The sequence below is a fragment of the Corvus hawaiiensis genome, chromosome 3, assembly GCF_020740725.1.
Source record: "Corvus hawaiiensis isolate bCorHaw1 chromosome 3, bCorHaw1.pri.cur, whole genome shotgun sequence".
NCBI lineage: Eukaryota > Metazoa > Chordata > Aves > Passeriformes > Corvidae > Corvus > Corvus hawaiiensis.
The window spans coordinates 110,833,195-110,848,279 of NC_063215.1; the positions used below are offsets into that span (position 1 = coordinate 110,833,195).

The following is a 15,085-nucleotide window of genomic DNA, read 5'->3' on the forward strand; positions in this document are numbered from 1 at the left end:
TTTGAAATGAAAAAGAAAAGAAGAAAAAGAACTGCACTATCCATACCAGCAGTACAACATCTTTCAGAAGATATTCTGCACCACACTACACAATATATGGTACAGCTTATATGTAACTAAAATTTACGTTCAGGAGCCATGTCTGTAGTCTTGAAACTGAGAAATAAAACCTAATTTTTTTTTCTATAAATACTACATACTCAATTCTTTTGAGAATTATGAATGACTAAGTTTTACGGAGGGAATGGATGTAGACCATAGCAAGTTCTTCCTGCCGTCCTCAATTCGCAAACCAGGAGGAGAGTCTGAGCCTCCAGACCACGCAGGGTTTTGGGAGAGCCTTTCTGAATCCTCCTGACACACCACCCGAGACTTCTGGGAAGGCAGCGCCCTCTCCTGACAGTTCAGGACTCGGTAGCAGTGACTGATAAAGCCACTTGGCTGCACCCAGCAAGTCAAAGCTCAGCCTCGGAGATACCAAGACCAGGCCATCTCGACTTAAAACCTCTATTGCACGGCGCAGAAGGGCTTCCCGTTGAGATGGCTATATCAAAATTGGAACTTTTTTTCGCCATGCTTGAAGAAAACAAATGGGTTGAAAGTATATGCTTTAAAAACACCTCACCATTTATTTGAAAACAGGTAGAACACCATGCTAGAATCATCTCCAAATAAGAGATAGTGTTTACAATCCACGCAGTTCTGTAAAGGGAACTTTCATATGTTAAAAATACAACCTTGAAATTAGTGTTGTAACCCATGAATTCCATTTCACAGAGCTAATACGTGATATGGCTAATGCTATTATGAAGAGTCAGTCTGCCTTCACAAGCAAATGTAATCTCCTTCAACCAGCGAAACTTATGCAGCAATGACTGAAGAAATCCCACACATCTTGTCAATCATTCACACTATGCTTAAGTGAATATTACCTTCATTTTTTTAAATGTGAAACAGTTACCTCTCATCTGATCTTGCATTCAAGTTAAATGAATTTTATGGACTCACAACTGCATGCTGATTAATGCTTCTGGTCCTGTAAACTTCTGAATGCCACCAAGAAAGAGAAGGAAATTTTTACCGTGTCAGACTGGCAGGGACTATTTGGGGGATTCTCTGCCTTTCTTTGTAGCTTAGGATATGAGTCACTTCTTCAAATCATCTGGAAATTTTACTTAACAAATTTTCTTCTAATCTAGAACCTGATTACTGACACTGTTTATCTTTCTGGATCTTTTTCTGAGGTAAATAACTGTGCTGCGACTTTGGGCTTTTGCACAAGAAGGGCTTTACTATTTTGTTTTTCTTTAGGGTGCTAGTGTTGCAAAACGTGGAACACATAAAATTTTCTTAAGAAAGGATGTTCTTTAATGTTTGGTCTTTGTATACTTTCAAGCCTAATCAGCAAGAAGGGAGATTTAATCTGTTAAACAGAGAGCAGCTAACAAGCTCTAAGTGATGTCCAGGTGTTACAAAAACAAATTACTTGTGAGTAGAATTGCCTTCTTAAGGTTTAGGGCTGGATATGCTTCAATGACCTCAGACCCAGGGGGAGGTTAACCAGGCTTGGGAAGAAGGATGTACCACTGATGGTGAACACAGAGAATGCAGAATTTATGGGCCCCACGGACATTCAGCAGAAGTCCCAAGATAAGGCAGAGGCTAATAAAGACCGCCCAGTGACTGTGCTGAGTCAGCTCTGCCTGGGTAAAAGGTAATTCTGGCAGGGGCAGATCACAACCTCCAGCTGAGAACCCACCTCAGACCAAGAGAAAGCCTGAGCATGCAGACTAACAGCGTGAGAAGAGAGAGAACCATTAGGCAATAGTAGAATACTAATTAGTAAGAGAACTACGTAACTTGTAGCCAATGAGCACGAATTCCTTTGTTTGCTGAAATATATAAATAGTAAAAAGTTTTGGTAGTTGGTGTTCTTGATTGGTGGAATACCACAGAGGACCCAGGCTTGTGCAACTCTGAAATAAATAATCAATGTCTCTCTCCAGTGTGTAATTATTGGCTTGTTGCACTGGGTAAAGAATCTGATTTTTTCAGACAACACTGGGGCTCATGTTGCTGTTTGGGTAGTTTACAGTCAGCATTTTTATTTTCATGTGTCATTCAAATGATTGATGAGGCAGATGTAAAAGAGAAGGTAATTATTATTTCATCTTCTCCAGTTGTATTATTTACAACAGGATGATTAACAGTCATAGCCAATGACCACCAATTAAACACAGCTGGAATGGAAAATGATTCCTCATGGAGTAGCACCACACAGAAAGGGATACTTTGGGCCTCTGGAATTTAATGACTGCTGCCAGATATGGGGGGCGGGGGGAAGATCTCGTTTCTCTGTTGCTTTATAACGAAGTGTTTCACTGCTTTTACAGGATCTTCTTTGGACCCTTACGATTTGTAAATCACATTGTTGTACACTGGGTGAAGGTCAAAGAGCACTGAGTGCCAAATTACCCTATTTCTTGTTCCCTCAGGCTTCTCCTTCTGTCCTGCCGGGTCAGCACAAGCTACACTCTGCGTTTCTGACACTGAGCTGAAAAAAGGGAACAGCCACCAGGAGGCGAAGTAACAGAGCCTCATTAATAGTCACACAGCCTCATTAACAGTCATCCATTATTACCTTCAGCTATTGTAACAGGATTCAGAACGTCACAGAAACACTGCACTAACAATATAATTCCCCCCGCTTCACAAAAAGCTTCTACTGCTGATTAAATTAGCCGATTAATTATAATTACCCTTAAATGCATTTGAGGCATTTTTATTCCACAAACCTATCTGAAACATGAAAAGTTCTGTGAATGACCTCGTTTTAAGCCTCCCTCAGCCAAACTACTGTGTGTTTAAACATACGGTGTGCATGTATATACAGCCTGTGGAGGAACAAAGGTTCTGGGGTGACCTTATCCCTCTCTACAGCTCCCTGACAGGAGGCTGTAGCCAAGTGGGGTCGGCCTCTTCTCCCAGGCAACCAGTGACAGGACAAGAGGCCATAGTCTTAAGCAAGAGAAGGTTTAGGTCAGACATTAGGTGGAATTTCTTCATAGAATTGGTTATTAGACATTGGAGTGGGCTGCCCAGGGAGGTGGTGGAGTCACCGTCCCTGGAGGTGTCTGAGGGAAGACCGGACGTGGCACTCACTCAGTGCCGGGGTCTGACTGACACCGCGGTGTTGGGTCACGGGTTGGACTCGATGACCTCAGAGGCCTTTCCCAACCTAATTCATTCTGTGATTCTGTAACAGAGCTCTGATGTTACACTTCGCTCGCTATTTTATTAATGCAATTTGCCACCGCGTTGTGACCGCTGTCCGGACTTCAGCTAACCACGGCCACAGCATGAGTGGCAGGCTTTGCACGTTACTTAAAGGCTGTTCTTTTAAACGTTATTAAAATGTTAACACAGGCTTTCTTGGGGTTGGAACTAGCTGACACTTAGGGTCCTTTCCAACCCCAAGCCGTTCTAGGAGCCGTGTCCCGCAGCACAGCAGCCCACAGGACGGCTCCATTCCTTCGCAGGGCTGTTTACGGCGGGCCGCGGGCCGGGCCGGACGTGACGCGGGCGGGGGCGGCGGCGCGGTGCGTGCCGGGAGCGCGGTGGGCGGCGGCGGGCGGGAGGCGGCGGCCGGAGGGGGCCGGGCCGCAGCGACGCGGTTCCTGTCGCCCACAGGGGCTCCCCTCCATGGCGCTTGCCGCGGGAGGCCGCAGATAACCGGCCGCGGCCCCTCTCCCCTTCCTCCCCTCCTTCCCTCCCCCTCCCCGCCCGCCGCCATGCCCGCCCGGGCCCCGCCGCCCCCCGCGCAGCCCGCAGGTAAGACACGGCGGGGGGCGACTCGTTCCCGCCGGGCCTGGCCGCGGAAGGGCGCCGGGGACCCCTCGGCGCTGCCCCCGGGGGGCGGTGGCGGCCGGGGCCTGTCGGGGCAGCGCCGTCCTTCCCCTTGGCCCGCGGGGGAGGGCGGCGGGGCCGGGCTCGGCCGGGCGGGGCAGGGCAGGGGTGAAGCCCCGCGGCTCTCCCGGCTCGTCCCGCCGCGGCTGGAGCGGGGGTTCGGCTTCGTCCTGCGGCGGGGCCCGGCAGCTCCGGGCGAGGGGCCCGGCGTCTTCCTGGGGTTCAGCGGCGCCGCAGCTGGGAGAGGGAGAGGGCTCAAGGATGTGGTGCGAGAAGTTAAGCTGTCCTGTGTGTTTGGCTTTTCTTGACAAGCTTTCTCTTCCGAGGGGCGTAAAGCGTATTGGTTGCTAAATGCATCTGGAGATGATAGGCTGAACAGAGTTACGATAATTTAAGTATGATCTTTTTTCTTTTGTAAAAGAAGTAGTGTCATTCTAAAATGGGGCAAAATTGCTGAAGTGCTTATTAGGTCCTGACACTTCAGTTTGCTATGAAAAGTGTCTACTTGATGAACCAAAATATAATTTTTTCTTTAGAGAAGACAGTGCCTTAAAACCAACGATTAAACCCTGGGATTCCTTCAAAGTGTCACTAAATTGGCCTCTTAATGGTGACAGCCCCTTCCTTCCAGCTTCAGCACAGAAATGGAAACCTTCAGCAGCTTAATGCTCCTTAAGCAAACATCTCTTCATAAGTGACTGGAGTGAGTAGAGAAACATTGTTGACAGGAGCTGCACTGCGTTGGTTTTACGAGTTTTGTTTCCATGCATGGTTTAGAGCCCAACATGCTTCATTAGAACTCGTTTTTCAGCTGTTGAGTCCATGGCAAAGTGAGTGATGGATGCTGCTTTTTAACTGGATTGGTCCTTGGAGATTGAACAAAATTAAAAGTATTTCCTCCTTGTTTTATTCTCTGGACATATGAACTAGACTTGGAAAGCCAATTAGCCTACTTTAAAAATAAAAATGTTCTGTTGTATTGTCAGCAAAGGCAGCGGTTTGCTCATGCAATGCACAGGTAGCAGTTTCTCCTCCTGAAATTGGAGCCATATCTGGAGGAATATAATATTAATTGTGAGAGCCTGGGGAAGAGTTTGAGTACCTGTGACTACTGAGGGCTTGTTTTGGTTTTTTTTAAACAGTCATGTCAGTGAGAATAAATAGCATGAATGTGAGAATGAGACTTGCTAGTGTAGCTCTGGTGTTTTCATTCCGAATGATATTTGCCTGAAGTACACTTCGTATAACCTTTTAAGGTCATGTGAAAGTATGACCTCTTGTTTTTACTTCCTTAATTTGTTTATAAGTAAGCAATTGAAGGATCACAACCTCAGGGGGTTTTTTTTATGTACTTTACTTTTGCTCAGATCATGGTTTTGTTTAGTAAAGGATTTAATAGACTATAAAATTTGGAGTTACAGTGAATCGTATTTGTGTAACATATTTCTGGTGGGGAAGGCTCTGTGTGATCTCTATACTTCTACTTAAAAATTCCACTTTCTAAGCTAACAGAAGCCTTTTAAGACCTTAATTACACAAAATCTTTTAATATTCTAAAACTTTCAATACTTTGAAAAGAGTTGTCTTTCACAGTGGAAATAATAGAGCAGCTTAGATGGACCTCAGTCAACTCTGCCTTTTCCTCTTGAAATATTCATCGAGCTGTCCTTGCAGATCTGTGGTGGTATCAGTTGGAAACCCAGCGGTGAAGAAACTGATGCTCGATCGAGTTGTTTTCACTACTCTCAGCAGCATAATCTTCTTGCAGATACCATTATCTTTCTCGACAGAATGTTCATTCCTCTCTGTGCTATTGTGCTGTTTGACAACTTAAACTGCTTCTTTGTGAACATTACAGTGCAATGACATGCTAGCCTTTTCATGGGGATTCAAAATACTTATAATTTTTCTGGATAGTCAGAGAAGTGTCTTAGATCCTACTCATTCCTAGGTGTTAGAAATGTTGTCTGTTAGACTTTCTCCTTTGTGCAAAAAAACCACACTGAGTAAGCTGCTGCTATTGCACACACACACACACACACACCAAAAAAAAGCCTTGAGATGTGCCTTGTTTGAAAACTGACAGTCTCATTTTCAGTAGACTTTCATTCATGCTAATGTCTTTAGCAATTAAAGTTTTCAGTTGCAAGGAATATTTCTGTATTGGTGCCACTCGCATGGTGGTCTAAGAAATCTGCTTCTCTAAAGCAAGTAATTTGGATTTTTCAAATCAGAGAGTCCTGTGTTGGGAGAACCACAGGGAAGGGCAAATCCTCTCTTTGCTTTGGTATGTTTGGAAGCAGGGTGAAGGAAGTGTGAAACCTCAAGTTCGTATGTCTATCGAAAAGTGATGGAAAATAGATTTTATTGTTTGGAGTATTAGGTGTCCCTCCTGTATTGTGTTTTTAATATGAGGTAATGTCTGTAGGTGGGATAAATGATGAGTAATGTAAGCCTGCTCACTGAAAAACAAGCAGTAAGTACGTTTGCAGTAACGGAAAGAAGAGCCATGGCTGTTTTCCTTGTGCAGCTGTATTTCCTCTGCCAGGCTGAGAGAGAACCTGTCACAGAAGAGTGCACCCCTGGGCAGTTCTAATCTACTTTTTGCTGTAACCTGTGTGAAGTTGGAAGGGTTTATATGCAATGGAGAGCACACTGCTCTGTGAGGAAGTCTCTGAGAACAGTTGACCCTGGGTAATCTAGTTCTAATACTTCCTAATCTAGCATCTTTTTGTCCTAATTTAGAACATTCCCAGCTAGCATGTTTGAGGGTAACATCCAGAAATAGATTTCTCACTGAGTTGAACACTGTTTTAAAAGGAATTTAAGAAATCATAAGAATGAAAACATCCCAGTGATGTGTTACTTACGACATCTGTCTTTATGCATTGTGTGGCTGTGTGCTGTATGTTGAACACAAATACTGCATTCCACGGAGTCAGATTGTAACCTGATGGACTGTCCCAGCCAGTTGTGTCTGCCCATATGAATTTAAGATGTGCTTGTTCTTACAACATTCTCCCCACTATCTGTTTACAGATTTAGGTACAGGCAGTGGCTTCATCTGCAGCTGTTAAAGCACATCAGTAGATATTGAGTTGAAACATTTTTTTGCTTATAGTAACTTTGAGGATAACCTGGTCTTTTAGGTTTGGGAAGCAATGCTATTCTTGTTTAAAAAGTTTAATGAACCAAAAGAACATTTAGATTTGTATTTTCCAAAAGCTCCTCTGACTCCACAACTAAGCCAAAATGAAATAGGGAGATGTGAAGAAGCACAACTACTGAAAATACGTTTGCTTCTTTTAACAACATATAAAATGAAAATGCTTATGTCCAAGGTCTGTTTAAATGTCACATTTGTGCCACCTAACTTGGTCTTTCTGTATCGTCAGTGATGAGAGGAAGAGCAGCACCATCAAAGAGGTCTGAATATTGCATAGACTGGATTGTCTGCGGGTGCCTGGTGTTTAATGCCAGCGTGAGGAGCGCAGGAGAACAGGAGGAATGAGCTGCCTGAGACTAGTGCCAGATTCCTGGTGACAGTCTCCTGAGTTCAGTTACTTTAATTCATTGTACATACAACACTTTGTAATTGAAGGTGCTCAGCAAATTCAGTGTTTGAAATCACAGTAATGTACGTTGGTATTGATTAATTCCAATGTTGGATAGTGAGAAATAAGGCTTAGATATGTTTGCCTTACTGGAACTGGAGAGCATTGTTTTCCTCAACTCATATATGTCCAAGAAAAAGTGCTCTGAAACTCCTGCTTTGGGTAATGGACCTTCTGGCTATAACAGCATTAAGTTCAAAATCGAAAACATTGATTTCTTGGAGGCTTTATGAAGTAAACATTTTCTTGCTGTATCTTGTTTGCTGGTAACTATTTCCAAAAATAAAAGTAAGCTTATTAAACCAATTTAAGAACATATTGACTTCAGCCTGGACAGAGACTTTCTCTCTAGAGTGGATTTGGGTTGTAGAAATGCTGTTCTAACACACAGGCTCTCCTCATTTACAACCACCATTCTAGAAATAGGTTCCCAGGTGCAGAAGGACTGGGAATCTGCTTTCCATTGTTCGTAAGCCAAAGAAAAGGCAAAGGAATAATGGAAGAGGACAGCTTTTCCTATTGGAAGCCAACATGGTGCTGTAATAAAAACTCTAAATCTGGCCCTTACTGTGGTATTTTTGGCATCTGCTTGAGGAATTCCCTTGCACTAAGAGTTAAATGTTCTTGGAAAGATCAAATACTAGCAGCTAATGACTTGAATCCATCTCCTTGCCATTGCAAGGCTTTTACTGTAGGGTATCTCAGCAACGTTGTAATTTCTGTCACGGAGATCTTGATTGTGCCATTTCTGATTATTGTGTTTTCTGTGTGCTTTATGGAGATGGTTTGCTTAACTCAGCTTTTCTTCAGAATAGTCCACAGCTGAGAGGTTATTCATTGCTTTGCTTCCTCTAAAGTTAAAGGAAACATTCTGCTCTACAAGGGGTTTCTTTTGAATTTACATGCCTCAAGTATTTCTTTAGAGATATTCTTTGTGGCCTCCTGATTTTTTAGGTCTTATGTAAGAGCCAAACAGGCTGTTTCAAGTTTTGCCTTAGAAGATACACAGAGAAGGAACTATTTATACCTGCTTTTGTGCAGCGTAATTACATTGTTCTCTTTGCTGCCTAGTCTTTGTTAGACTGTTGCTATTACTGCACAAAAGGTAGTGAACAAGGATGTGATCTGTGTATGAGGAAAGCACATATTGTTCCCTATTTACTGCAAACAAATAATAAGATACCTTGGTCTTGTTGTAAATGTTTTGAAAACCTAGTTAGTGATCATAAAAGAAGGGGATGCATTTTCCCTTTCCAATTCCTTGCCTATCAAAACTTAACTACTACTCTTACTTTTTCTAGCATTTCTGATTTCTGTTTTCTCTCTTCTTTTAATGTTTTAAGTTAACTTGAATTGCTTGTGACTTGAGAAAAAAGGTTTGAACCTTGAATCTTAATAAATTAATGAGCATGTTTTTTCTTTAGAGTACACTGTCAATATGTACTTGTGAGTGTATTGGTGAACTGCATTTATAGTATGACTTTAACAGTGGTCTTTTGTTTGTGATACTGAAACTTGTTTGAGAAATTCCTTGATAATGAACATTACAATGTGAATATAAAGAAACATGTGGATGCAAGATCTAGCATTTCCAGTTTAAAAAAACCCAATGAGCAAATAGGTAGAAGACAGAAATGCAGAAAATGGCATCTGTGAGAGGATACAATTCTTTTTTTTTCTTCTAGAAAACATTGGTACAACTGCATGCCATGAGCGATTGATGGAAATCTGTCTTCAGTCTAATATTGAACTGTTGAGATCTGCAGAAGTTACTGGCATTTGTCAGCATAAATCTGTGTTCGTGACTAAAAGCAATCCACTAAACATGAATACTTTAACTGTGTCAGATTCTTCACCTCAAGGTGTAAGGTCTGATGCCAGACACCTGGGTTGTTGCTTATTACAAATCACGTTTAGAAGTTAAGCATGTTATGCTCTGTTACACAAGTAAAAACTGTCATAAATTCCTTCAAATCACAGTCCTTATTATATAGTGTGCTGAAAAATGGGTGATTTCTTTTTGTTTAAGAAATACATGTTTAAAGAATGTGTAAGTGAACAGAGCATGTATATAAAAAGCTTTATACTTTTAGATTTGGTAGCAAATTCCCTCAAAAATAAGATGATAAATAATCCATATTACTAGTCATAGAACTTGTTCAAATTCTACTTTGGGTTAAATCACGTTGTAAACATCACTTGAAATACCAGGTTTACAAAATAATGTAGCTGAATGTCTTGACCAAGAATTTGTCTGAGTTGGGTAAAAGGACTACAAAAGATGAAGCCACGGTTCCTGCTCTATTTGAGATGCCAAACAAAGCAGGGATTAACTAAATGAAATAAGGAACAAAGCAGTTGCTCTGTCAGACCTGTGGGTTTTCACCACAGGTTTCAATGGACAATAACTAATTTGGTTTATAGTTGGCAGATAGAACACTTTTGGAAGTCGTGAAAGGGGACCATAATGAAATTCTTTCTGAAGAAAACTACATTAAGACTATAAAATTCCCATGCTGTTTTATGTTGTGAGGAGAATTGGGATTATGCCCAGTTTAAAAATTAATCACTAATTAGTCAAGAGGAGGGGGAATACTAGTATGACTTTTTTCCTTTTCTTAGGGTTTGAGTTCTGTAAACAACAATTAAATTGTGTCAACGTAACCTTACGCTCATTTTTAATGCAGGTTCATACCTTTTAGAGCTCTTCATGTTTGGCTTTTAGAATACAGCAGTAACATAACTGGAAATACCTGACATTTAACAAATAATTGTACAAGAAATCCATACAACTGGTTATGCAGTGGGTTCTTATGGGTTAAACTGATTAAACACATAGTAGACTATCAAACCAGTGATCAAATTTTTAAATGCACAGTTAATGTTCCTTGCAGATCCTGTTTTGGCAACTGTTATTGAAACCTATCTGGAGCATTGTGTTGCTGGACTGCTGCTGTGTAAATGATCCCTGTGATGTTTTAAAAGTGCTTTGAAATGAAAAATTGAAGGAAGTTTCTTCTGCTCTATGTCAGAAATTGCAGGAGAGAAAATTTTTAAATGGTCAGACATCTTCCTACATGTTCAGTTGGGCTTTGGCAGTTTGTTTCAGCTCCCATGCAGTTATCTTTTTCCTGTGCTTATCCCTATTATTCTTGTTCCTTGTCTCCCCTTTTTTTGTGTTAACTGGAAAGAAAAGGAGTCTTGTGGGTAAATTTCCTGGGATTGTGATGCGTGCTCCTCTCACATTATTCAGTTTGTTTTCTGAAACTGCGTATTTGGGTTATTTTAGATCATCCTTGCCTCTAAGGATGTTCTCAACTCTGTTATGATTTATTTTTGTCTGAGGTTAAAATGCTCATACAGTAAATGCCCAACATGATGGATAGTATATGGAGGTATGGCCAGCGTAGGTTAAGAATTAATTTTTTTTTGGCATTTCTTGCTGAAATGAGAGCCATTGATGTAAGGTGGTGTAGTTACTAATACAGAGCTGAATGGGATATTTCAAAGAACTCAGGTGAAAACCATCTTATACAAACTGATAAATCTGAAAATACTTAAAACACATGGTTTTTGGTGAACCATACAGACAAATTTTTCTTTTAATGGGTAAGTTCAGAAGTTTAGAGCAAGTGGAGCTCTTCTCTCAAATACCTTGTTAAGCAGCTGGTGCTGAGTAAGCCTATGTGGGAGCTTGTTGACAACTTAGGCATTATTCTAAACAAAATTCCTTTGCAGTTCTCTTCAGTTTGTGTGTTATGTTACAAATTACTTGAATATTTCATCTGATAAGCATGATGTACTTTTGTACCTGCAAACTACCCTTCTAAAAAGAAATTGTAGGTATGTTAGTCACCTCAAAGATGCCAGAGTTTCCTGGCAAATATCCAGAGTTGTTTGGCTGAAGTGCTCAGTATGTTGTGCTTGAGAAGAACTGCAGAGCTTCATTTGTTGCTGTTTTGCCCTTTGTGTGCTGCTCTTAAGGTGCTTGTGCAAAGTTGTTTGCAAAAGGCACTGGACATGAGGATCATGTTTTATCTGTGTTTCATAACTAGTATTGTAAAGTCTGCACTTACTGTGGTGGTTAGAAGTTCAAATATTTGCTAATATGTATAGGTTGTTTTCACCCTTTTTCTGTAGATAAGGCTTAATGCTGTTACAGGTCATTCATGACAATTGTCAAGTGAAATGGAGAGAGCTTGGTCTAACCCTGTCTTTTAAGGATTTTAAGGTATGAAGTAGTCCAATGATCTGTACATCTGTGAATCTATACATACTAGTAGTTATTGTTTCATTAATTGAACACAACATTGAAAAAGTCAAGATCATTCTTTAGGAAAGAAAGTTTTCCATCCTTACCTGGCTTCTTCCTGTAATGGTTTGCAATGTTAAGGCAGAGTCTTTAATCTGTTTCTATCTAGGCCATGGGAATACTTTCTGCTTTTTTCTTTTCCCTCTGTGATTTAGTGATGTGTGTTTAAATATTTTATGAATGGTTGTGCTCAGCTCTCCTTTTGAGAATAAGTTTTGATGAAGTTTGTTTGGCTCTAGGCTTTACTGGTGGCATCATGATGGCATTTCTCAACTGGTTCCTAAGACAGAAGCAGGCTGGTGGCAGCAGCTGAGGAGGCAGTATTGGCTTGTGGGTAGGAAATCCAGAGAACAGAGCAACCAAACAGAACCCCATGGGCTGGTAGAAAGAGACTTAGAGTAGTGCAGCAGATCATAGCTAGTGGTTTTTAACAGCAGTTCCTTCCTCCACTGCTTCACAATTTCAAAGCTTATGGAAACACTTTTCAAAGTCTTTGATGCTGGTGAAGGTCCCTTATGTGTATGGCTGTTGTGGCATAGCCCATGGAGTGGAGGCTTAACTCCTGTCACACAGCTGAGCGCACAAAGGAGTGTGGCAAAAGATGGACCAGGGTCGCTGGCAGTTTTGTGAGCTGCCAGTCATGGGAGGTAGAGAACTGATGAGTTAAAACTGAGTGTAGTTGTGTCAGTGTATTGCACAACAGCTCAAGGCAGTCATTTCATCACTGTCTGCTGACAATTTGATCATGTATTAGTTTACAAGAGATTTGAACTGTCCCAGCAGATTCTTTGTGACTTGTAAAACAAATGGGTTTGGGGAATGTTTCTTTCTGATATCTAATACAGATATTGACCTATATACACACTTAGAAAAATGAGGCATGAAATTGTAAAAATGAAATATATAAGGACACAAAAGCTCGCCAAGTTCTAACATAGCTCTGTTTTTCCCTCTTACAGAAATACATTAATGTTGAAGCAGAACCAAACAATGGAACCAGATATTATTCGAATGTACTCCTCATCCCCTCCACCACTCGACAATGGAGCTGATGACGATGATGAAGATGAGTTTGGAGGATTTTCTGGTGTGAGCACTGCTGGCGTAGCTTTTGCTGATTTTGATACACCAGACTACAGTCATCCAAAGGAAGAGTTTATACCCACAAATCATTTCATCCCACTCCATGATTATTCTGACAATGTAGCTAGCATTGCAACTTTCACATCTGTTAAAAATGGTAAAGATAAAGACTGCATTGCAGAGCTTCCTACTCATCCTAAGGAACTTTCTGATATGTCAGCTACTAGTACTATCAAAGAAAAATCTAAGTTTAGAACTTCAGGTACTGCTTTAGAAGATGTAAACAGAGGGGGGGAACAAAGAGACAACACTGGAAAATCAGAGGATTTTTCTTCTCGTGTGGTTAGAACTGGTATAACTGTTGAGAGCCAGGATGAGCAAATAGATGCTTGTAATGGTGAGAAAGTTCCATGTCTAGAGATTCTAACAAACGGATTTGCAGCATCAGACCCTGTAAATCCTCAGGGAACAGAAGATCTAGACAGTATTGGTGACTCAAAGGGGCTGAAAACTATTAGCACCCATAGTACTGAGCAAAATTTGGACTCAATGCCTAGCTCAGGTGAAGATTTTGCAGATTTTGCTACCTTCTCAAACAAAACCCCAGCCCATATAGAGGGAACAGGGCCTACAATATGCAGTGTTCTTAATGAAAGAGACTCACTGGGCATTCAGGAGAACAACAGAATAAACAGAGTAACTCATAGTGAAGAAGAGGTTTGCATTACAGAAATTAGTTGTGAACAGGGTCCCTCAGCACTGGAAGATAATGAATTTGCAATTTCTAGTACGTCTCAAACAACTGGAAGTTCAATATGCACTACAGAAAATGGAGAGCGCAGTGGGAGGAGAATACAGCATCACTTAGAGAATGGCAAAGATTTTAGTAGGCCTGAGGATTCTTCAAAAGCAGCAGACATCAAGGTTGATAAGATCCAAAGCCTAAGCTGTGATCCTGCAGGAGAAAACCTGGGTGATTCTGAAGATCTCAAGAACAGTGGAAGTAGCACTGAAGTTTTAGCTTGCAGTGACAAACATGATGATGTGTTTGGTGATTTTGGTTCAGTCAGCAGTGTGTCTCCCACCTTCAGGAATGCTCAAGAATCAATAAATGCTCTAGATTCAGAAAGAACTTCTGAACAGTCCGCACGTATTAGTGAACCTAATGAGGAATTTGGTGAATTTAGGGACACGAGTACTGTTTCTCAGCAGCCAGCAAGTTTGGACCAAGCTGAACTAAATCAGGCTGCTGACACTTTAGAATGTGATACTACCAGTAAAACTTCTGGACTAGACTTCCAGCATACTACTGAGGTAGAAAATGGTGATGATACTGAATTTGGAGACTTTGATTCAGTGCCAAAACCTCAAGATGAGAGTGTTGCTTTCCAGGACTCAGATGACTTTGCGGACTTCAGTTCAGCAGGCTGTAACCAGGCTACAGACTGGAATGCTTTTGAAGATGAACAAAAAGACAGCTGTTCTTGGGCTGCCTTTGGAGATGAGCAGGCTGGTGAATCTCATCACAGAAAAGAGACGTGGCAGTCACATAGGACAGATGCATCTGCCAGGAGTGATGGCCCAGTGTTACACAAGACGGACAGTGTTGCTTTAGCGTCTCTCCAAGGGACTATCAGTAAGCAATCCCAAGAGCTATCACCTTCAGTTCAGGTAAGGGTTTGCTTGGTTTTCCTCAGTCTTGTTCTGCTCTTATGCATATAGTTCTTCCTGGTTCCTACTTCTGCGTACAACAAATATTTGAGTAGTCCTTGTTTGCCTTTTAGGAGAGATTTGATGTGCTGCGTGAGACGGGCTGATACGAAACATTATGCTGTGCTTGGATCTCGCAGATCTTTGCAGCACTGTTACTTCCTACGGACAAACAAACAGGGTGTGCTGGAACTTGTAGGAATTTGTTTTGGTGATTATATGTGATCCTTTACATAAATTGATCAAAGGAATAAGCCAACATGAGCATTTCAGAGCCTGCGATAGTTTTTCCTTTTGCTTCGTTGTTTACTGCCTTTTGGGGAGGTACTCTGTTGCCTTTTTGTAAAATAGTGGTTTGACTGGAAGCTGGGATTACTGGTTCCCAAAATTTTCCATCACCATTCTCTATCATGTTTTCAAAATCTGATTAAAAATGATGACTTGATTTGTAAATAGCTGC

At 41.3% G+C, this 15,085-nt stretch overlaps 1 protein-coding gene across 3 annotated transcripts in view; it reads left to right on the forward strand.

The window, feature by feature from the left end:
• Positions 1 to 3,639: 3,639 nt before the first annotated feature.
• The window catches only part of AFTPH (aftiphilin), a 42,141-nt gene continuing 30,695 nt past the window's right edge, over positions 3,640 to 15,085 (forward strand). For 2 of the 3 annotated variants that reach the window (XM_048296835.1, XM_048296836.1), the window contains exons 1-2: positions 3,642 to 3,831; positions 12,792 to 14,586. In XM_048296835.1, coding sequence (XP_048152792.1) covers positions 12,802 to 14,586 — 1,785 coding nt within the window. In that variant the 5' untranslated portion in view covers positions 3,642 to 3,831; positions 12,792 to 12,801. Of the gene's footprint in view, positions 3,832 to 12,791; positions 14,587 to 15,085 lie in introns of all 3 variants that reach the window. The other variant, XR_007202212.1, reaches the window with a different exon arrangement.